At 44.5% G+C, this 24,241-nt stretch overlaps 1 protein-coding gene across 1 annotated transcript in view; it reads left to right on the top strand.

Moving 5' to 3' along the window:
- Positions 1-377: 377 nt before the first annotated feature.
- LOC109894464 (BTB/POZ domain-containing protein 7-like) overlaps positions 378-24,241 on the top strand; it is a 28,925-nt gene continuing 5,061 nt past the window's right edge. The window contains exons 1-4 of the mRNA XM_031828935.1: positions 378-757; positions 7,923-8,155; positions 10,201-11,337; positions 23,369-23,577. Coding sequence (XP_031684795.1) covers positions 8,074-8,155; positions 10,201-11,337; positions 23,369-23,577 — 1,428 coding nt within the window. The 5' untranslated portion in view covers positions 378-757; positions 7,923-8,073. The remainder of the gene's footprint in view (positions 758-7,922; positions 8,156-10,200; positions 11,338-23,368; positions 23,578-24,241) is intronic.

Below are 24,241 nucleotides of genomic sequence, written 5' to 3'. Positions count from 1 at the left end.
GTTTAGTACCTTGAGCTTGGCTGAGGTGCACCAGTGACCAGCTCGGAAACCGGATTGCACAGCGGGGAAGGTAAGGTGGGATTCGAAATGGTCAGTGATCTATTTGTTAACTTGGCTTTCGAAGCAGTGCCTAGACTGCTGTGCCACTCTGGTGTCCTGGATTTGGCCCCAAGTGCAAGTCTGCCGGAGCCATGGCCCAGTGAGACTAGGTTGCCGGCCGGAGTTTGGAAACAGAAAAGTCTGAGCCTTCTGGGCAAAACAATGGGGTAAATTCTGTATGGAAATTAACTTTTAAAAAATGTATATCATGAAAACTGGAGCGGAGGCCTATCATCATATTGGCCTGTGTTGCTTGCACATACAGCTAGACGGCGCTCGCAAGCTGACAATTCCAGATTCGAACCAGTCAGCAAACAGCGTCTGGATAGGCCACACCACCACCCACCCAACCAGGCGCCGCGCAAGGATGAGTGTTTTTAAGGAAAATCAATCCAAGCTAAGGAACACGTCTTGAGTTTCTATTCTCGGAAAAAGGACTTGCAATTTGCTGAAAAGTCGAGGCAAAGTGGATCTAAAGGCACATGTAGGATTCTCTCTGTGTATTTGGCGTCGATTTATGCTTAATGATCGGTGTTACAAAGGGGAGTTGTGCCGTAGGTTAAGACAAAAAAAATTCTACAAGGAAATCATCATAACTTCATTCGGGAATCCACTTAAAAGGGAGAATAATTTCTGAAAGAAGCTAAGTCTGCTCAAGGTACAGTGACACCTTCAACTATTCAATCAACGATCTATCGCAGGTCCATATGCCTTTTTGACCAGATATTTATTTTGACAGAACTTGTCAAGTCTCCAAAGAGCAACTCAAAGCGGACGTAGAAACCGACATGTAGGCTAATTACAGGGTTATGAACATGGCTAACATGCTACCGACATGTTTATTTTTATTACTCAACTTGTTTGCTATAATGTCCATTTTTACTGTGAGTCATTGTTTCCGATTCAGTCGAGCGTAGGCTATTCCATGATACGACGCTGGCATGCGACGGGTTTAGCAGGAATAATCGAAATGCTGTCAGCAAGGCAACAATGGCTCCGTGGTATGACTTACAATACTAACAAAGCCTTTCCACGACATTCATGTTATGGCTTAAGTTAGGTATCTTATTTGTAGGCTACGATGCAGCTACCCTGAAAGGTCCGATCCATATGCTATTCCGCTAACAAGAACATTTGTTAAATTGTAAAAAAAAAAAAAATTCAACGAACTAATTTAACAAATAGTTATACATTTGTTGCTATTTATTGCTACTGTATCGACACTGTAGGCCTATCCAATTAGTTGTTGGCGGATCGCGCTATAGCAATAATGTAGCCTAGCTACATTTCCTCTTTAGCCTACTGTTGAAGTGACTGATGCGGCGTTGAAATGAGAGGTTTCCCCATTTCTAGCAATGTCAAAAATTCGAATGTTTTTTTTGTTGTTGCCATCATTGGCAGATCAATGTATTAAACTTGAATTTGACTGCCATAGCAACAACATTTTAAGAACCTATACTATGGCAACTCGAATTTAGTCTGTTAGGGCATACCTCAGGTAGCAGAATGTTTAGTTGTCTGTATCCTATAACTATAGGATGTTTAGGTTATAGGAGCCTATGGAGTGTGAAATCCACCACTATGTAATTGAGATGAATCAGAATGGCTCACACAGGCATCTGATTAGAATGATGCCATGACTGGTTTGCCCTATATTGTCATAAGAAAGCTGGGACATTTAAAAAAATATAAAAAAATGGATTATTAAGGCACATGCATCCTTCTTGCAATGTGAGGATGAATGTGTAGAGCCTAGATATCAATGAAAACTATGTTTACTCAATTACTCTGTGGCCTAAAGCCAATATAAATTATAACATGACTTAGGCCATTAGTTATCTGCTTCCATAGATTTGTGTCCTTGAGGTGCCTGCTTTCCTTCCTTCTAGTTAAAGACATGTATTATTTTCTCTGGGCAACAGAGTAAAATGTAGACAGTTACTCAGAAATGACAACTATTGTATAACCTGAGAAATATCCCACAATATTGAAGTGCATGGTCCACATATCTTCTGTCACAAGGAAATTAGCCAAAGTAAGTCATCTGAATTGGAGAGATTGAGCTGAAGGTGGTAAGTTATTAACAGTGGATTTATTCTCAAATAAAGTTCCTGTTGAACGCTGACCCACATTTGGGAAAAGCAGGTCAGTGCTTTGTTTCCCAAGATGTTGAATGTCACCCTGAGAGTCTGGCTGAAGACTCAGGCTCAGGCCTGTTTACCATAGATATCCAGTTCCTTCATTGTTTGTAATGCCAAGGTAGACTGTTGAATGATGAGGTCATTAATTTGCACACACAGCATAACAGAGGCTCACTAGCTTCCACGAGTTGCTTTGACATGAAGACCACTTTTTGTGTCCTTAGTTTATTTGTTTTGTCAGGGTGCTAGTTTATGATCACACATCCTCAATTGAAATATTATGGTGACACTATACCAAAGATGGTTTGGTTTAGAAACTTGGGAACCAACCTCAGTTATCAGTGTAGCCTGTTACCGCCTGGACTTGAAATATCTGCACACCTAGAAAAAAAACTCCAGGCTTCTGTCATAACTGTCAATTACAGGGGGCAGTTTGGAAAACTTATCCCATCCGAATTGTCCTCTGGAATAACGGACATTTTGGGGTAATAAATACATCACGTTTTCTAGTAATACTACTTCTGGGCAAATAGGGCTATAGTCTTAATAATAACAGTTATACACCAAATATAGGCATAATTTGGAAGTGGGAACAGTGGAGAAATATGATTTCTTTCTTCCTGCATCTTAAGGGAATGCAATGCTCAGTTAGATACGGTCTGTAGAGGTGCTGTCATCACCATAAATGCTGATAGTATTTCGACCACGTAAAATATTTCTTGAAGCCGAACTGACATTTTATCAGAAACACATTGGGTCGTTTTCACAGCTTTCTTTTTCCTGACAACCGGTCAAGCTGATGTCATTTGGACAAGTTGTACAGAAAATCTTTCCTGTTGTTTTTGTTTTATTGTATTTCCTTCCCAGTACCTGAACATACTTGCTTCCTGGAAAGATGACGGAGAACTTTACCGACGTCAACCAGATTGTAGCGTTCATTCTATCAATTTATTACATGATTCTGTTGAGAAGGTTTTATTTAGTCTTCTAGGGCAACATATAATGACAGAAGAGAAGCTACATGTATCTAATTATAGACAAGTTGACTAACAAATAGCCTATCAAAATGTAGAAACATATCTAAATCAGGCAAAACAAAATCCTGCACCCCCTGTCAAAAAATCATTATGCAGTCTTTTACTTTAGCCTATAGCACAATTCCTATATTAGTGGGTTGGGTGTGGGCCTCAGATTTTCACTTTATCGCATATGGTGGGTGCGGATGCGTTATTAGCAATTGCGTGCGGGTGAACAAACAGCTGACCCTGCGCACCACTCCAGTGTGCTTCTGTTTTCTGGTCTGTTCTGGGCGTTTATGGTAGCTGTCCTAACAGAGGCTGTAATCAGTAGAATGAACGGCTGCGCTGCTCACCTGATTGGCCTGATGAACCAGAGCACTGCAGAGCTAAGCAGTTTGTGACATGGCCCTGTAAGTCTGTCCCAGTGACTCACAGACTCCATAAATACAGATCGCTGGCTGTTTCTTACTGCCCTTTTTAGAGTAAAATGTATAGAGTTCTGTTCCTGATTAGTGAGTTTATGCTGCAAAAACATTTAGGCCTGTCGACTCAGCAGAACGTCTAACGAAAGACCATAAACCTGAGGAAAAAGTAGGGAAAATAATCAAATCCAGGTCAGCTCTCACATCTTTCTTTAGAATAGACTGTGCTGAGCTCTGGCCCAAATCTGTCCAACATAGTGAAACAGACATTTTATGGCAATGTTTCAGAACGACGAGGAAACTAGCCACATGTCAAGATGTACTGGAAATGGTCACAAAATGAGTGAAAGAGTGTGTCCTGTCACTGACTGAATGGTGATTGATCCATTTTGTCAGTTCAGGTGAAGATGTCTTGGTCAGGTGTAAGCTCAGCAGAAGGTGCCAAGACACATCAATTTCACGGCCGACCCTGTGGTCATCATACTAACAAGCTCTGTGTCCCGCTCTATAGTAACCCCTACCCCCCCCAAGCTATCCCAGCCCTTCATTAGAAGGCTTATTAAACCTCTCTGATACAGTAGCAAAGGCCCCAGATATAGGGACATGCAGGGGAGGGGACATGCTGTCTCAGACATTGTGAGTACGGCTCATTAGTTAGCACAGTAGTAAAGCACACAATGAAAATGATGCAGTGAGAGCCTACTTGTTATTCCCCCTTCACTCTCCTGTTCAACAATTGGCTGACGTGTCTTGGTAAAAGACCATTATTATTATTAGAATAGCATTGTGATGTCCCAAACCTCAATTTCCAGGTCAGGGAGTCACACATTCTGACCTTTTTGATGGGATCTTGGGACTGCTTTGTTTTATGGTAATGGTGATTGGATGGATGTTTGAGCTATAAACTGGTAGTGCAACCCAAATGAATAGAGAATGCTTTAGAAATCAATAGCCTTCTACATCTTCATTGTAAGTAAATGAAGAGAAACTCCCTGTGGGGCATGGAGCGCTAATATATTGCCTTGTGAATGATTGAACTGATATAGTTTACTATTAGTTTATGGCCTTGGTGCTTTATTGATGCCAGGGAAATGCATATAACATAGCATCAATTTTGCTAAGATGTTGACGCTTTTCAAAGAGGATAAAATATGCTACCATGAAGTGAATGTGTGTCTCTTTTCTGCTGCTGGTGTTTCAGTCATCCACTGTCTATCTTTGGTGTCAATTGCATTGTGATTGGTCAATGTGCAGTGCCTTTTGGATCATAGAATGAATTTGAGCAGTAACCATTTGAAAAACTAGACCAATCTGCAACTCTGGACTATAGGGGGATTGTATAAACAGAAGTCAAATGGGCATTTTGCATCTGCTTTGACTATAGAGTACTTAGTAGGTCAAATCATCCCAATTGTTACTGTCTCCCTTATACAAATTCATGGCTGTGCGCACGTGTGAGCTGGACTCTGTGGGATGACAGCCACTTTTGGTGATCTGATAAAGGCTGAACAGGAGGGGTTTGGGAGAGCTGGAATTTTAGGAAGATATGAGTAGAACCCAGAGATATGCCTGTCTCCTTTTTTCTATTCCTATGCGCTTTGATAAGGAAATCCATATCAATTATTGATAAAATGACTTGACTGTCATTTGAATAATAGATTGGTCCTATTCCCGCCTGGTGTTTTGTATGGTAATGTGCAGTGGGAGGCTGAGATGCTCTGTACACTCTTAGAAAAAAAGGTTCTGGATAGATCAAAAAAGGGTTCTATACTTAAGGTTCTATTTAGAATCCTATATGGAATCCAAGGTTCTATACGGAACTAATTCTGGTTCAGTGAAGAAGAACCCCTGGGTTCCCGATTAAAGAATCCTACAAAGGGGTGTCATATATATGAAACAAACAAAATAACCCTTTTTGGTACTATGCAGAACCTTTTATTCTTAGATTGTAAGTGGCAGATTAAATACAGCGACCCAGTCCACTGTTGTGAGTGTTTGCAAGTTACAGAGTGGAAGAGAGGGCATGGGGAGGGCCATGGCGTGAGGCCTTTCCCCTGTCACCTCTCATTAGTGACACATAGCCCAGCTCACCTTGCCTTTCATCTTGCCACTCCCCTCCCTAAACCCAACTCCGGCCCGTCCCAGCACCCTGCTCCAGCCCATCTGTGTCCCTCCCCCACACATCATTCCTCTGCCTATTCAACATCAGAGTGAGAGAGTGGAGTTAGACTTGGGATGCTGAGGAGACATCGAGTGTCCAGGTCTCAAGGAAATTGTTGTTTTACAAACATTAAGATATGCTTCCAGGATCCTAGTGGAAAATGTGGTTCTTGAAGATGATTGTTTTGGACTCTGGCTGTAAAGTTGGGAGTGTGTTGTTTGGCTGATGTGATGGATGCATTGCTGCTCTGCTTTCTACTGCACCTCAGAGGACCTTTTGTAAACAAGACAGCACATCTGGGTTTTTTCCTCTATCCTAGATATAAAAATTCTCTACACAAATCCAATCCATATTCAACCTGAAGCCTGGCTTATTTTTAGTTACGTCACCATTTGGGCTCTCGAGTGGCGCAGCGGTCTAAGGCACTGCAGCTCAGTGCTTGAGGCGTCACTACAGACCCTGGTTTGATTCCAGGCTGTATCACAACCGGCCGTGATTGGGAGTCCCATAGGGTGGCGCACAATTGACCCAGCATCGTCCAGGGTAGGCCATCATTGTAAATAAGAATTTGTTCTTAACTGACTTGCCTAGTTAAATAAAGGTTAACTAAAAAAAATCCTTCAGATGAAACAAAGATCAACCATAACTTAGTATATGTGAAACAGGTTTAGTCGTTTTGAGTGTATTCTTGTGAATGTTTGGTTTCCCATTGTGTGAGTGTTGAGTAAGAGCTTGTGGTTTTACAGTGGGCCTCTGGGAGGATGGTTATAGTGCTGCTCTATGGTGATTTATTAGCATGCCGGGGGGACGACATCCATCTGAGATAAAGCAGATCTCCCATCGCATTGGAGCTCCCCTCCAGCCTCCCAGAGGGTCAGGACGTGTCTTTGTTGGGGTTAGGGGGATGGGTTTGTTGATGGTCATATAATCTTTAGATTTGTATCAAACATTGTTTTGCTTTAAGCTATGATCTGGATAAGAGTGTCTGCTAAAATATAAATGTATGTGTTATCTTTTGACAGTAGACCATAGCAGACCACCATGACTAACAGCTGTCACTTGTATTTGCTCACATGCATAAAGACATGCAGACAGTTAACTTACTATTTCAGAGCTCAAACCAAAGAAACTGCTGACCAACGCAGTTCAGAGTAGGGTTATGTCCAGGTTGGGTCAATGGAGGAGCTAACCGAGAGATGGAGGTTGGGTGCAGGAGCGAACTGGGGCTAGGTCTGGGCCTGCAGAGAGAGAGTGGTTGAGCTGGAGTTTGTATGGGGCTTTTTGTCTAAAAGAGGTAGGCTGGACAGGGCTGGGGTCTGGTTTCCTACAAAGATCGCCATACATCTGTATTGCATTTATGATTGCCTGCCAATCAACAGGCCGAGAGAGTGCAACAGTCTCAAGTGGTGCTAACCTTAAGCCACTGTTGAGCAGCTTTGGATGGTTTAGAATCTAGATATTAAATGATATCAACATTTTGATGTTTTTATTCCTCATATAGCCTCTGCACGTATAGCAATTGCAAATATATGCAGTGTTATACAAGAGGAAGTTCATGATTTAGATTTTCAAAAGGAATTTCAGGGGCAGAAAACTGTGTCCATCCTCTGTCTGAAAAAGTATTCAGGGGCAGAAAACTGTGTCCATCCTCTGTCTGAAAAAGTATTCAGGGGCAGAAAACTGTGTCCATCCTCTGTCTGAAAAAGTATTCAGGGGCAGAAAACTGTGTCCATCCTCTGTCTGAAAAAGTATTCAGGGGCAGAAAACTGTGTCCATCCTCTGTCTGAAAAAGTATTCAGGGGCAGAAAACTGTGTCCATCCTCTGTCTGAAAAAGTATTATTATAATTTTTTAGTAATGTGAGGTTGAGATCAGTTGGAGTAACAGATTCCTTCACCCCTGGACAGGATGTATGGTTATGCATTAAAGACTGGTCTGTTTGAGTTGTATTAACAGTCTCATCGGGGCTTAATTCACATGGCACTTTACTCAGTAACAAAGTTACTCAAAAACAATCAAATCACCCCATAGCTGACCCCCCCCCCCCCCCCCCCCCCCCCCCCTCGATCTCCCCTTCTCAGGCATGGCAGGTTGGGCTTGGGTGTCAGAGGAGGCTCCAGAGGACCCGGCCCTGAGAGAGGGAGCCGATGGCTGAGGAATGAAGTGCTTCACCCGGGCAGAATGAAGATGCAGGAGGGGAGATCCCAGAACAACAAGTGAAGAAGAGTCACAATGGGTGCCAATGCATCCAGCTACTCGCACTCATGCTCCCCTCGTATAGGAGGAAACGCACAGATACAGCAGACCTTCATAGGTAGGTTCTCAATGTTCTTACATACACTACGGGTATTATAGTAAAGTTTCTTCAAAACGTTGATTATCAGTGACCTCAACAGACCTTCGCGGCAAGGATATGAACACAGAAAAATGATCTACTTAAATGTGATGCATGATACAGGAATGTACAGGTCATTGTGGAGGGAGGGAGGTTGGAGTTGATCTTTTCACTTCCAGTGTAACATTTCAATCAGCAACTGATTTTAGGCTCAGATTTCAAATCCAATCAAATTGTATTGGTCACATGCTTAGCAGATGTTAATGTGAGTGTAGCGCAATGCTTGTGCTTCTAGTTCCGACAGTGCACTAATATCTAACAAGTAATCTAACAATTTCCCAACAACTACCTTATACACACACACGTGTAAAGGAATGAATAAGAATCTGTACATGTAAATATATGGATGAGCGATGACCGAACGGCATTGGCAAGATGCAGTAGATGGTATAGAGTACAGTATGAGATGAGTAATGTAGGGTATGTAAACATTATATTAAGTGGCATTGTTTAAAGTGGCTAGTGATACATTTTTTTCCCTCAATTTGTCCATTATTAAAGTGGCTGGAGTTGAGTCAGTATGTTGGCAGCAGCCACTCAATGTTAGTGGTGGCTGTTTAACAGTCTGATGGCCTTGAGATAGAAGCTGTTTTTCAGTCTCTTGGTCCCAGCTTTGATGCACCTGTACTGACCTCGCCTTCTGGATGATAGCGGGGTGAACAGGCAGTGGCTTGGGTGGTTGTTGTCCTTGATGATCTTTATGGCCTTTCTGTGACATCGGGTGTCCTGGAGGGCAGATAGTTTGCCCCCCGGTGATGCGTTGTGCAGACCTCACTACTCTCTGGAGAGCCTTACGATTTTTTTGCAAGAGTTCTGTCAGTCAGAAGTATTTATTTTTTCTTGACTTATGAAATGAATGTCATCTGTCTGCGTTGCTGGGCTGGAAGTGTTCGAGCTGCATTCTATTCAACTTGTATTTGATCTGACTGCTCTTGCAGAGAACTGTTCAGTTATCCACCGCTGCCTCTGTTAATTCCCATTCCAGACTCCAAGCATCAATTCCTCATTCATTATATATCACTGCAGGGCCTTATTGATGGCCTTTTAGGAGTGGCTGCTTATTCATTTTTTGTGTGTATTTTTTTGTCTGCTTAACGAAAAACCCCAGGCTTTTATAGTAATTTTCCTGTTACACGTTTCTTGTCTGTAGTTCTAGAGACAGGTCCATGCTCAGGGAAATTTGATTGGGTTGAAAGCCCTGTAGATTGCAAAAAAATAACTGGATGTTCTTTGCGGTTCTAATGTTTGTTGGTTGTAAGCTTAGCTGTGCCGGCATAGACAGAGGATGATTCACAGTATTAGAATGACTACTATGTGGGCCACAGTGATGGATGCTCAGGGAAGGAAGGGCAGAGAGACTTTTCTATTTGGCAGTGGACAGTGGTGACGCAAGTATAGGTGGACAAGTGCATTGCAAAAGACTACAGAGGAAGAGCCCCCCCCCCCCCCCCCCCCCCGCAAACTTACACACAACGTTGTAGTCCATGTTTTACTTCCTGTTGCCGTCTAATTCCAACCATGCCTTAATCAAAGTCAGCTTTAATTAGCAGATAGACCCATTGATGCTTGTGATTCATTTTGATAATGATGGCCTGTTCCTTTCTTAACACAGAACGTTGAATTATCTGTGAAATGAGAGACCTGAGGCCCTAGATCAAGGGAGTGCCAAGCACGCTGTGAGGGAGCTAGAGCAGAGTGGTATGTCTGGACAGCCTGAACAGGTCACATGACAGGGCTAGGAGAAAAGACAGATTGTGTTTCCTAGGGTCATGCTTTCAGACTAGAAATGGCAAACTCTAAATGCTACCAAGCCAGAGGAATTGACCGCATTTAAAAAACAGCTGTGGAAAACAAGATACATGTATCATATGCTAGGATTTTACTCATAAATTATTTCCCTGTTCAAAAATAACCAGGACATTTGAACCAGCTGACCTCTGTGTTATGTTCTGTGTGTGTTGCAGGGACGTCGTCATACTCCCAGCAGGGCTATGGCTGGGAGTCCAAGCTGTACAGCCTGGAGCAGGGTCACGACAAGCCCCATGACAGGAAGAAGAAGAGCCTGGGCCTGGCCACCCTCAAGAGGAGGTTCATCAAGCGCCGTAAGTCCAGCCGTTCTGCGGACCATGCCCGCCAGATGAAGGAGCTCCTGTCGGGGTGGGATGTACGTGATGCCAACGCCCTGGTGGAGGAGTATGAGGGCACAGCCTCCCTCAAGGAGCTGAGCTTCCATGCCAGCTTGGCGCGGGCCAAGGCACCCAGCCTGCAGCGTGACCTGGCTGCCCTTTACCAGCACAAGTACTGCACCGATGTGGACCTCATCTTCCAGGACACCTGTTTCCCCGCCCACCGCGCCGTGCTGGCTTCCCGCTGCCCCTTCTTCAAGACCCTACTGTCCTCCTCTCCGGGGTACGGAGCTGAGGTCCTTATGGACATTGAGACGGCGGGTATCGATGTGCCCATGTTCTCTGCACTACTGCATTACCTGTACACGGGGGAGTTTGGGGTGGGTGGGGTGGAGGACTCCAGGCTGCAGAACGTGGACGTGCTGGTGCAGCTGAGCGAGGAGTTCGGCACCCCCAACTCCCTGGAGGCAGACATGAGAGGGCTGTTTGACTACATGTGTTACTACGACGCCCTGCTCAGCTTCTCCTCCGACGCGGAGCTGGTGGAGGCCTACAGCAGTGGGGGGGCTGGAGGGGGCGTGGCCACAGGAGGCTGCCGGGGGCTGGGTTCCCCAGACAAGGACCTGAGGGCCCACAAGGCCGTGCTCTCGGCCCGCTCACCCTTTTTCCGGAACCTTCTGCAGCGGCGCATCCGCACGGGGGAGGAGATGACGGAGCGCACGCTGCAGACACCCACACGCATCGTGCTGGACGAGTCCATCATCCCGCGGAAGTATGTGCGAGTCATCCTTCACTGCATGTACACGGATGCGGTGGAGCTGGGGCTGGTGCTGAGGGGGAGCCCCTCGGCCGGGAGCCTGGGGGAGGTGCAGGTCCTGGTGGCCGGGGGCAGGGGAGGAGCTAGCACCCGCACTGAGGAGGCCATGGAGCTCTACCACATCGCGCTCTTCCTTGAGTTCAGCATGCTGGCACAAGGTAAGTTACAGTATCAGCCATCCCTGTCCTGTCTGTCTGTCCTGTCCAGTCACACTCCAGCTCAGAGCGGATATGAATGAATGGTTCACAGAGAGCTGGTGTTCACACTCAACCTGGGGCTGCATATCCAGTTCTTCCCAGATCCCTTTATAATCTGTTCAGTGTGTGTGGATGAATGGTAATCTGGGAGGCTGCCTGTATCAGCTAGTGAGAATATGCTTCAATGGTTTAAATCCTTTAAATCAGGTCAGCCAAGGTAGATAAATGGGCCGCATCATGAATTTGAAAGTCAATCTTTCATGCTAAGAGTGCTATTTTAATGTGATATTGCCCTTAGCTCTGTGACGGTATGGGTCTGACTGAGGATAGATATCCTCATATAACTGCATCTCTGCATACTGAAATCTATCAAAGGTTAGACAGGGCAGGAGTGTGAGCCAACATCAAGACTTTAATGTAGACTGAGTATTGGCACAACTGCTAAAAGCTATCTCCATGTCTCTTTCCATCCCTATAATCTCTGTAGCCCCCTCTTCTGAGGAACCTGTGTACCTATCAGTTTGGACCTAGTATCTAGGTGTGTGGCAATAATAAGTAGGCGGCATGTGAAGATGTATGTGTAGGCCTAACCATAAAGTAGTGACTAACCTTAACTAAATCAAAGAATAAGAGTAATACAGAATTATGAAGACATGTCGGTGTAATCGCAATAAAATGAGTCTCAATAGAAAGCTCAAACTGGAATCATGTGTAACCCAACAGTTATTATTTAACGTTTCAATACTCAAATCACAGATATACACTTATTTAGGAAGGACCTGGTACCAGGGTTTAATACCTTTAATACAGAGGGGATCCCCTTCAAACCAATAAAAGAAATAGCAAAGTAATTAGTCCCCAATCCAATGACACTCACGGTCCGGAATCCAGGTCACCTGTGCGTGACTGAGAAGCGCAAGAGTGCAAACAGTCCATTGGGCCTGTCACTCAGAGCTTAGTCTCTCACAACATCTCCAACGGTCGAGCCTCCGAGCGGGAGGAGAGCAGAAGCAGAGGTCTTCCGGCGCCAGTAGAACCCTCCAAAAAAAGAATCATCTTACGCCGTCCTCACTTGGTCAGGGGTGCGGGGCTAACAGTTCATTCCTGGGGTTACTCAGACCGAGTCCAACTAAATAAAACCATTACAGAGCCTTCAGACAGTATTCACACCCTTTGACTTGTTCCACATTTTGTTGTGTTACAGGCTGAATTTAAAATGAATTAAATTGATATTTAGTGTCACTGGCCTACACACAATACCCCATAATGTCAAAGTGAAATTGTATTTTTATACATTTTTACAAATGAATAGAATATGAAAAGCTGGAATGTCTTGAGTCAATACGTATTCAAGCCCTTTTGTTATGGCCAGCCTCAATGAAGGAGTAAAAATGTACTTCACAGGTCAATCATTTGCATGAACTCACTCTGTGTGCAATAATAGTGTTTTAACATGATTTTTTAATGACTACCTCATCTCTGTACCCCACACATACAATTATCTGTAAAGTCCTTCAGTCGAGCAGTGAATTTAAAATACAGAAATATTTTAAATACAGAAAGACCAGGTGTGTGTGGGGGGGGGGGGGGGGGTTCAATGCCTCGCAAAGAAGGGTGCCTATTGGTAGATGGGTAAAACAGAAAAGAGCAGACATTGAATATCCCTTTGAGCATGGTGAAGTTATTAATTACACTTTGTATGGTGTATCAATACACCCAGTCACTACAAAGATACAGGCGTCCCTCCTAACTCAGTTGCCAGAGAGAAAGGAAACTGGTTAGGGATTTCACCATGAGGCCAATGGTGACTTTAAAAGAGTTAGTTTAATGCTGTGATGGGAGGGAAAACAACTGAGGATGGATCAACAACATTGTAGTTACGCGACAATACCAACCTAAATTACAGAGTAAAAAGAAGGAAGCCTATACAGAATAAAAAATATTCCAAAACATACATCCTGTTTGCAACAACACACTAAAGTAAAACTTTAAAAACTGTGTCAAAGAAATTAACTAGGGAGGACTAGGTTTTTTTGGGGGGATAGAAAGAAATGGAATCGCTAAGCACAGGAGAAATCCTAGAGGAAAACCTGATTGCCTGCTTTCCCCTTTCCTCAGGACAATAACCTAAAACACAAGGCCAAATATACACTGGAGTTGCTTACCAAGACGACATGGAATGTTCCTGAGTTGCCTAGTTACAGGTTTGACTAAAATTGTCTTGAAAATCTATGGCGCAACTTGAAAATGTCTATCTACCAATGATCAACAAGCAACTTGATAATGATGTGCAAATATTGTACAATCAAGCTGTGCAAAGCTCTTAGAGACTTACCCAGAAAGACTCACAGCTGCAATCGCTTCTAAAAGTGATTCTAAAATGTTGAACGCTTATGTAATCAAGATACACTACATGGCCAAAAGTATGTGGACACCCCTTCAAATTAGTGGATTTGGCTATTTCAGCCACACCAGTTACTGACAGGTGTATAAAATCGAGCATACAGCCATGCAATCTCCATAGACAAACACTGGCAGTAGAATTGCCCGTACTGAAGAGCTCTGACTTTCAACGTAGCACTGTCATAGGAAGCCACCTTTCCAAAAAGTCAGTTAGACAAATTTCTACCCTGCTAGAGCTGCCCCGGTCAACTGTAAGTGTTGTTATTGTGAAGTGGAAACGTCTAGGAACAAGGACTCCGCTGCAAAGTGGTAGGCCACACAAACTCACAGAATGGGACCGCTGAGTGAAAAACAATCGTCTTTCCTCGGTTACAACACTCATTACCGAGATCCAAACTGCCTCTGGAAGCAACGTCAGCACAAGAACTGTTAATCTGGAGCTTCATGAAATGGGTTTCCATAAGCCTAATGTCACCATGTAAAATGCCAAGCGTCGTCTGGAGTGGTGTAAAGCTCGCCGCCATTGGACTCTAGAGCAGTGGAAACGCGATCTCTGGAGTGATGAGTCACGCTTCACCATCTTGCTGTCCGACGGACAAATCTGGGTTTGGCGGATGCTAGGAGAATGCTACCTGTCCAAATGCATAGTGCCAAATGTAAAGTTTGATGGAGGAATAATAATCTAGGGCTGTTTTTCATGGTTCGGGCTGGGCCCCTTAGTTCTATTAAAGGGAAATCTAACACTACAGCATACAATGACATTCTAGATGATTATGTGCTTCTAACTTTGTGGCACCAGTGTGGGGAAGGCCCTTTCCTGTTTCAGCATGACAATGCCCCCGAGCATAAAGCGAGGTCCATACAGAAATGTTTTTTCAAGATCGTGTGGAAGAACTTGACTGGCCTGCACAGTGCCCTGACCTCAACCCCATCTAACATCTTTGGGATGAATTGGAACAGCGACTGCGGGCCAGGCCTATTGCCCAACATCAGTGCCCGACCTCACTAATGCTCTTGTGGATGAATGGAAGCAAGTCCCTGCAGTCATGTTCCAACATCTAGTGGAAAGCCTTCCCTGAAGAGTGGAGGCTGTTATAGCAGCAAAGGAGGGACCAACTCCATATTACTGCCCATGATTTTGAAATGAGATGTTCGATGAGCAGGTGTCCACATACTTCTGGTCATGTAATGTATCTGACCAACAGATGCATATCTGTGTTCCCAGTCGTGTGAAATCCATAGATTATGGCCTAATGAATTTATTTCAATTGACTGACTGATTTCCTTATAAACTGTAACTCAGTAAAATCTTTGAAATTGTTGCATTTTATATTTTTGTTCAATGTAGATTGTTGACCAAAAAATGGCAATTCATTCCATTTTAATCCCACCCTGTTAACACAACAAAATGCAGAAAATGTCGAAGGGTGTGAATACTTTCTGAAGGCACTGTAACTAGCCGTCTTGACAGGTCACAGAGTTCAGGGGGTTAACCTTCTCACGCCTCAGACTGTTGCCTAGCAATAGGTCCATCTCCAAAATATGTCCCCCATGCAACAATGTAACTAAATTAGTCCATGCAAGAAAGAGCAAAAGGTAACCAGGGGGTGACATCTCTCTGAACAGAATCCCTATATTGATAGCTTGTTTTAGTGCAAATTGTGTTTTTCTCAGCTGCAGACGTTAGGCCAATGTAAATGGAAAAAGCATGTCCGGTTCAGGACTGTTCCTCTGTCCTCCCTCCCTGTTCCAGGAAGGTCTCCAGTGACAGACAGTTTTATTGATACACACATCTCTGCAGAGCCAGCGAGCGCTCCTGTCAGGGCCCCATCACTCCTTTTATTTATCACAAGACCGCAGCCCTCTCCCCATTGCTCTCCCTCTCTCTGGCTGCTGTCACTCTGAGTACTGGAGTTCACCCAGAAGCCCCCCCTAGAAGGTCAGATGGAGCCAAGAGCGTAGATATTGTCAGTTTATTACCGTCACCTCCCATTCCAATGAGTGATGAGATTTTAAACCTGTGGGGGGGGTTGCTCTCTTCATGCCTGCAAGGTTCATTTTAATATGAAGGTGTTTCTCACATCCGCTAGGCAGGGATCAGGATGTGAGGTGTGCTACTAACAGAAACCACTCACACCATTTTCTGACAGCTGATTTGTGGGTTCAGATATTTGAGAAACTCCATCAAAAAAAATCCTTGAATTTTTATGTATATATATATATATCAACCATACATACTGTGGTTGATGTGTCAAAGAATAGCGTCCATTTGCCCATCTGTCTTTAACAGCTACATTCCATCTCTGCTGGAGATCAGTGGGGTTTTGACAGTATTACATATTCGGTAGTAAAGAAGACACCGATCATAGCTGTTGCCCACCCACTCCATCAAATACATACAGACACAGGGATTCGTGCCTCTTGTCACTAGCTGCATCACAGACAGGAAACAATGTACTACTGGGCTGTCGGGACAGTGGGAAGATTATAACCTTTGTCTGTCCTACAACAAAACCCCAATGTTAATAACAAGAACATTTTTTTTTAAAGCTTTTCTTGTAAATCTCAAAGTGCTGTTGCAGTTGAAAGCGCATGGGGAGCACAACTCCATGTTTGCATGCTATAAAGGCACAGTAGAAAAGATGGCTCTCACACCACACACACACACACACACACACACACACACACACACAGCTGGCTAGATCTTCCTCACACCTGTACGAGGGCTGGGAATTGCCAGGGACCTCAAGATACGATGTCACTGTACTTAGGTGCTGATACAATATGTATTTCAAGTCTCACGATGCTACACTGGGTGTACAAAACATTAGGAACACCTGCTCTTTCCATGACTGACTGGACAGGTGAATCCAGCTGAACGCTGTGATCCTTTTAGGCCTTGAGACAATTGAGACATGCATTTAACTGCCTTTGAACGGATTATGGTAATAGATGGCAGGCGCACCGGTTTGAGTGTGTCAAGAACTGCAACGCTGCTGGGTTTTTCATGCTCAACAGTTTCCAATGTGTATCAAGGATGGACCGCCACCCAAAGGACTTCCAGCCAACCTGACACAACTGTGGGAAGCATTGGCGTCAGCATGGGCCAGCATCCCTGTGGAACGCTTTCGACACCTTGTAGAGTCCATTTCCTGACAAATTGAAGCATTTCTGGGGGCTAAAGGCGGTGCAACTCAACATTAGGAAGGTGTTCCTAATGCTTTGTACACTCGATTTATATGTATTGTGATTTTATTTTGCGATTCGATGTTCCAAACATATTGCTGCAGAGGGACAAGAGAGAGCCATGACAATGCAGAGGGACAAGAGAGAGCCATGACAATGCAGAGGGACAAGAGAGAGCCATGACAATGCAGAGGGACAAGAGAGAGCCATGACAATGCAGAGGGACAAGAGAGAGCCATGACAATGCAGAGGGACAAGAGAGAGCCATGACAATGCAGAGGGACAAGAGAGAGCCATGACAATGCAGAGGGACAAGAGAGAGCCATGACAATGCAGAGGGACAAGAGAGAGCCATGACAATGCAGAGGGACAAGAGAGAGCCATGACAATGCAGAGGGACAAGAGAGAGCCATGACAATGCAGAGGGACAAGAGAGAGCCATGACAATGCAGAGGGACAAGAGAGAGCCATGACAATGCAGAGGGACAAGAGAGAGCCATGACAATGCAGAGGGACAAGAGAGAGCCATGACAATGCAGAGGGACAAGAGAGAGCCATGACAATGCAGAGGGACAAGAGAGAGCCATGACAATGCAGAGGGACAAGAGAGAGCCATGACAATGCAGAGGGACAAGAGAGAGCCATGACAATGCAGAGGGACAAGAGAGAGCCATGACAATGCAGAGGGACAAGAGAGAGCCATGACAATGCAGAGGGACAAGAGAGAGCCATGACAATGCAGAGGGACAAGAGAGAGCCATGACAATGCAGAGGGACAAGAGAGAGCCATGACAATGCAGAGGGACAAGAGAGAGCCATGACAATGCAGAGGGACAAGAGAGAGCCATGACAATGCAGAGGGACAAGAGAGAGCCATGACAATGCAGAGGGACAAGAGAGAGCCATGACAATGCAGAGGGACAAGAGAGAGCCATGACAATGCAGAGGGACAAGAGAGAGCCATGACAATGCAGAGGGACAAGAGAGAGCCATGACAATGCAGAGGGACAAGAGAGAGCCATGACAATGCAGAGGGACAAGAGAGAGCCATGACAATGCAGAGGGACAAGAGAGAGCCATGACAATGCAGAGGGACAAGAGAGAGCCATGACAATGCAGAGGGACAAGAGAGAGCCATGACAATGCAGAGGGACAAGAGAGAGCCATGACAATGCAGAGGGACAAGAGAGAGCCATGACAATGCAGAGGGACAAGAGAGAGCCATGACAATGCAGAGGGACAAGAGAGAGCCATGACAATGCAGAGGGACAAGAGAGAGCCATGACAATGCAGAGGGACAAGAGAGAGCCATGACAATGCAGAGGGACAAGAGAGAGCCATGACAATGCAGAGGGACAAGAGAGAGCCATGACAATGCAGAGGGACAAGAGAGAGCCATGACAATGCAGAGGGACAAGAGAGAGCCATGACAATGCAGAGGGACAAGAGAGAGCCATGACAATGCAGAGGGACAAGAGAGAGCCATGAAGGGAAAAAAAACAAGTTTTGATCAGTCATTAAAATTAAGTGTTAAACAAATTGGCTCTCTTTTCAAAGAAGATGAAGGAAAAATACTATTTACAAGCTATGAAGGAAAAACATTTTTTTGGTGCAGGTAGAGCTGACTAGCACAAAAATAATATTGCAATATTGTCCCGTTCACATTATCGATTTCCAAACTACTCCCTACACCATCATGTCTCTCAGGGTTGCCACGGCAGCTTTGCACCAGGCAAACTGTCATCCCCTCAAATCCCCCCCCCCCTCCTCCAAGCCTTTACTATAGGGTATTTATATCCCCTCTCTTGACCACAGAGAAGCAACAATCTCATCAGTTCCCATGAAACCCCATGTTGTGGTGTGTATCAAGGACCTCTCATTTCGTCTGTATTAAAGCCGTCTTATTTAGTTAATTACATTTCCATCTCTCCAGTTTTTTTCTTCTCTTTCCTCTGTTAGTTATCCTCCTCTCAAAGACACCCCTAACCTTTTTAACATGCCTGCACGCTCAGTCACACACACACACACACGCACGCACCTGGTGGTCCGTGCCGTTTAAGATTAGGGAGGACAATTATTTATTTTTAAGATCGTGGCCATTACAGCATATTGGATGGCTGTCACTCATACTCCATTCACCCAGCCCAATGTAACATTGATAGGTTTGGGCAACTACATGATACTCACATTTTCCCTATACCCATCGTGAGGTTGCTCCAACCTAGCCTACAAATTAAAGTTTATAATGTAGGTGCACAGGTCGAGAGACAAATTGGAGTGAACAAGGTGACAGACAGTGTAACCATTATTCCAAACAGTTACAAACTAAATGAGAGTTCCTATTGGACAAATTCAGGTAGGTCCATTCCTGTTTTTTGTTCCGTTTTTAAGAAGCATTTTGCAACACAATCGGATGATCACCGATACATTACAGCAGCCACATAAAAACAGCATCACTTTCCTTGTTGTATAGTTCCTTCTTGCATTTATGTGCTCTCCTCTCACATTTCCTTTAGCTTGTGAACTTCAGTGCACCACAAACAGCTGTCTGTGACCAGGTGAACAAACCTCTTCAAGCCAAACCTTCATAACATAAATGCTAACCGCTTCACACACAGTCTACGTTGTCACACTATTAGCTAACTTCATAGTCAACATAGCTACTAAAACCAACGCATTAGTAAACCCACAATTAAATCCATGTGTACCATCATGCAATGCAGAGTACAGCAAGCAGTTTAGTAGTTACATCAGTGGGCCATGGTGGCAATACATTTAATAAAACCGAAAGCTTACCCTAACATGGAAGAGTTGGAAAGTGTTGGAAAGCCTTAGCTAGCTGGCTAACATACATAGCATTCCTCTCTGTTTGAGTCAGGTTGTTGAGTAGGCTAAATTAGCAGCATTAGCTAGCTAAGTTATTGAAAAAAATACAGCAAAATATAGCTCTCTCTCTGCTGCTTCTCAATTGTTTAAAGAAATTAATTTGTTCAAAACTGTTCAACTGTCAGTTCATGCTGCAAGAGCTCTGGAGGATGTCCTCTGGAAGTGTACTGTGTACATCTATGGAAAGGGGTGAGAACCATGAGCCTCCTAGGTTTTGTATTGAAGTCAATGTACCACAAGGAGGGGGGGTGCTCCTAAAACAGAGTGCTGTTTAGGCAACTATAGACCTTCATTCCAAAACCGTGTGTTTTATTCAATTATTTGGTGACGTGAATATAATTAGTATAGTTTTATCTAAAAATGTTAGTTCTATCTTTCTGAAATTCACTGAGTAGGATGGTCCCCCCTATCCTCCTGTGAGGAGCCTCCACTGACACGCCGTTGGCTGCCAAAACTCTTGCTCACCCAAGTGTCAAATGAGCTGAGGAAGGCCCATGATTGAATTTCTATGTGACAACCTTGAGTGACCTCAGCCTTCTGTCAGAGACCTGGGGTAGCTGTCATGCTATCTCTGGGCTAGCAGTCCCTTCCTTCTCCTCCTCTCTGTGCCTCATCTGCTCCCCCTCCATCTGATTGAGCTGTGTCCAGGCCGGGGTGCACTCACTGGTGGTAGGATTCAATCTGAGAGCCTCTCGTCTCCATCAGCAGTTATCAACCCTATTAGCTCCCTAGCCAGAGATCGCTCACTCACTCTTTTACTTACTCTCACTTACCCTGGCCGATATTAAAAGCCTTATTCATTTTTCAAACACAGTGAGAGCGTTGATAATGAGTAGATCAGCATACCAATGCAGATTTTCCTTTCTACACATATATATACACAGACAGACAGACAGAGCAGGAGAGTAATGACTCATCTGTGGAGACATGCGTGCCATTACAATCATGATTCCTGTGCGGTAAGTTTTAGTCATTGATTAATACCATGAATGACCACACCTTGGGTGGGCAATAAATAACGTTAGTCAGTCTTCAGAGTTGCTTGCTCATGTGAAAGTGTTTTAGTGGTAATGAATGGGATCAGAATTGATATCTAAACTTGCCATTGCATTTAAGAGGCTATTGATAGGCCCTGTGTGACTAACAGCCTTAGTTCTGTCATAGCACCTTCCATTAGGAGAAATCTGTCAGCCGTTCAACTTTCTCCTGTTACGTTTAAGGAGTCTTGGTCTGTGATATTGCTGTCTGATCAATCATATCTTTGGTTACAGGCAGAACTTGACCTATTACATGAGTGAACCCTAATTGTTCCAAGCAGAGGGGGATTTCCAGTTGCTCCTCGGCAATCGGTTTGCTTGGAAGTTGGCCTTAGACCTCAGGCAGTCGGAGTGAAGCCCATCATTCTTCTTTAGTCTCTCCTCGTTCCTTTTTGTTTTGTTTGAGACCTCCGCTAAAAATGAAGCTCTAGTTACTTGAGTAATCAGACGTGATTCAAGTCCACCACAGTGTTTACTGGTCCTGAGTGCTGCTGATGTCTTAAGTGGGTTTGGAAACGTTGTTTCATAAACATGGAGCTAAAAAAAACAGCAAGCCCACATCCTCAGTTATTGCCGTCTCACAGATGCAGTTGCCATAATGCTCATTGTGTTGATATTCTAGTCAGTCTGCTAGGCTGCAGTGAATGCATAGTGGCAGAGAGGGAGAGAGCGAGGGAAAGGAAGAAGGGGAAATGGCTTAGGTATTAGATATAATGCCCAGTCTAATCTCCGGCTCATAATAAGGGTGCAAAGCTTTAAAAGGCTGAATGGTGCTATGCATTCTAATGGGCTAATAGAGAACAGAGCTGTCTGCTTTCATGTGCTGCTGGTCTCCACTGGGGAAGCTTTACCTTTTCAAAGGAAGTTGTGTCTGTCTGTGTGTGTGTCTCTCTCTACGTGTCTACCCCTGCTCAGAGAGTGCGAGAAAGTAGGATAGAATGAGCGGAATACAGAGAGAAGAGATACAGGGAGGGAAGGAAGGAAGGAAAGGAAGGAAGGAAGTGTGGAATCTATTCCCACTTCAGGCTGTTTATGGAAGATAAAAAGGCTAAATGTCTGCGTCCACATTTCAACCTCATCTGTCCTCTTAACGACACGGGATTTCCATCCTGCGTTTAACACTGTTGAGGTCTGCTTTGTATCGCTCTGACTAGCTAATAAAAGTAAAGGAAGGGACCAAAAATCTAGGAAAATGTATCTTTAACTGTGTGTGTCGGTTGAAGGAGGGGAAAAAAACATTTTTTAAAAAGAGGAGGGCAGGCGTCATCTCCCTGGGCGTCAGTGTCCAATTTCCCAGAGTGCAGTTTCAAAGGGAAAGGCAGTGTAGCAGATCTCACGCAGCCCACAGATAAGAGTCCCAGAGGAGCACTGGTACTGGAGCTCATAACCCAGCTAAGCCTAGGGCAGGGCAGCCTGCTCCGCTCTTCTCCACAAGCTAAAGACAGAGCCAGCAGTATGGGGCCTGGGCAGGGGCCACTTCAAAGCAGACCAGTATCTCCGTCTGCCTCAGAGGCACACTGTGTGCCTCTATCACTGGCATCGCACTGCCTGCTCTCATTTTCCACTGAGTTGACTGTCAAAACGTGAAGCCAAATTATTTATGTACCCTTGTGGACATGCACTAGTTTCCTATCCAAGTTGATGTAATTTGATTGTTTGATGTTTATTTTAGTTCTATCTCAATTGCTACTGCCACTATGACTGCCACTATAGCCATTTCTGAAATTCCATTTCACCCAAGATGTGTTCAAATGGCTACAGTATATCAAGTAATAATTAATAACCCTCTGCAACTTTTAATTCGTTTTTGATTAATGTGTGTGTGTGTGTGTGTGTGTGTGTGTGTGTGTGTGTGTGTGTGTGTGTGTGTGTGTGTGTGTGTGTGTGTGTGTGTGTGCATATGCATACGAGTGCATGAGAGCGTGTGTGTTTGTGCGGCATACTTCCCTCTGGCTGCTGTGTTAGTGTGGTGAACGGGAGGTAGAGTGACTGGAACACGTGAAGGTATCAAAGGCATTTCTGTGGGGTTGTGTGTAACAGTGTTAAACCGCTGCCTGCTGTTCTGGTATGTGCTCTGATTTAGGAAACGCATGGAGGGGGGTGCTGGGGGAAAGGGGGGAGTGCTCCCTGTAGTGATGAATCCGAGGGAAACTACTGTAGGCTTCTGAATGGCTCCAGAAGTGACCACTGTGTGACTGTGTGGCGGGATATTTATGGTTCAATTAAGTCACCCATTAATACTCTTACTAATGTTCTGACAGGGTATGACTTCCCATACAATAGATTTACAAAAATGTAGCCTGGGCCCATACTGTGCTGTAGCCAACTCAAGCAATACATATTTGGCATGACACAGAGAGAGGTTGGCTGAAGCACAGACTGACTGGACCACCAGGCTATTAAAGGTGCTGTTCACTCCATGATATGAATGTTTAGAGGTACGTGACCCCTGTGCTCTGTGTTCCTGTCTCCTCACCCAGGCTGTGAGGACATTGTGGTGGAGAGCCTGTCCCTGGACTGCCTGGTTCCCATCCTGAAATGGAGTTCTCAGCCCTACGGCTCTAAGTGGGTCCACCGCCAGGCCCTACACTTCCTGTGTGAGGAGTTCAGCCAGGTCGTGACCTCTGACGTACTCTACGAGCTCAGCAAGGAGCACCTGCTCACCGCTATCCAGTCAGACTACCTACAGGTGAGATACCCACGCCGCTGTGTGTGTGATTGAACTGGATGCATCTCCACAGACTCCTAAGATCGTATCCTGTCATGGATGGGCATGTGTAATCGAGTACTCGAACAGACTTACAAAACTATCTATCAGAGATTTTTCTTTCTTTTAATACTGTAAAACTATTTGGTGGAATGGTTTTCGTGACTGGACAAGCTAAATTTAAGTCTCAAATTGTTTTAATGTTGTCTTGAAGATTACGTTATTTTTGGTTTGACTCAAGTGTTCCAGTTGTGCATGTGTATTTTCGGGGCACTACAAAAAAGAAACCAAGCCAAGTATCACACAGTTATTCTCCTTAAATTCCCTTTCCCCTCTGTTTCTCAATCACTCAAATGCGTTCTGACTTCTCCTTCAACACAGGTGTGCTGAGTTTGCACGCAAGCTCCCATTAGGCCTACAGAAATAAATGGCTATAAAAAAACATATCAAAATGATGGGATACACAAGCTACATTCCTTGCCAAATGATGTCACCTTTCACAAATTTAAAATGGACTGGTTGATTGAAGTTGGGAAAATGTGTTTCAACAACGAGTTGCAGTTTTGGAAAAATTGCATCCCGTCTATTCTCCACTTACGCTACTTTGCGAACTGCTAGTGTCATTTAGAATTGGTTAGCCTAGGCT

The sequence above is a fragment of the Oncorhynchus kisutch genome, linkage group LG7, assembly GCF_002021735.2.
Source record: "Oncorhynchus kisutch isolate 150728-3 linkage group LG7, Okis_V2, whole genome shotgun sequence".
Classification (NCBI taxonomy): domain Eukaryota; kingdom Metazoa; phylum Chordata; class Actinopteri; order Salmoniformes; family Salmonidae; genus Oncorhynchus; species Oncorhynchus kisutch.
Note: the sequence above shows the minus strand (reverse complement) of the source record. Positions and strands in the feature narration are given on the sequence as shown.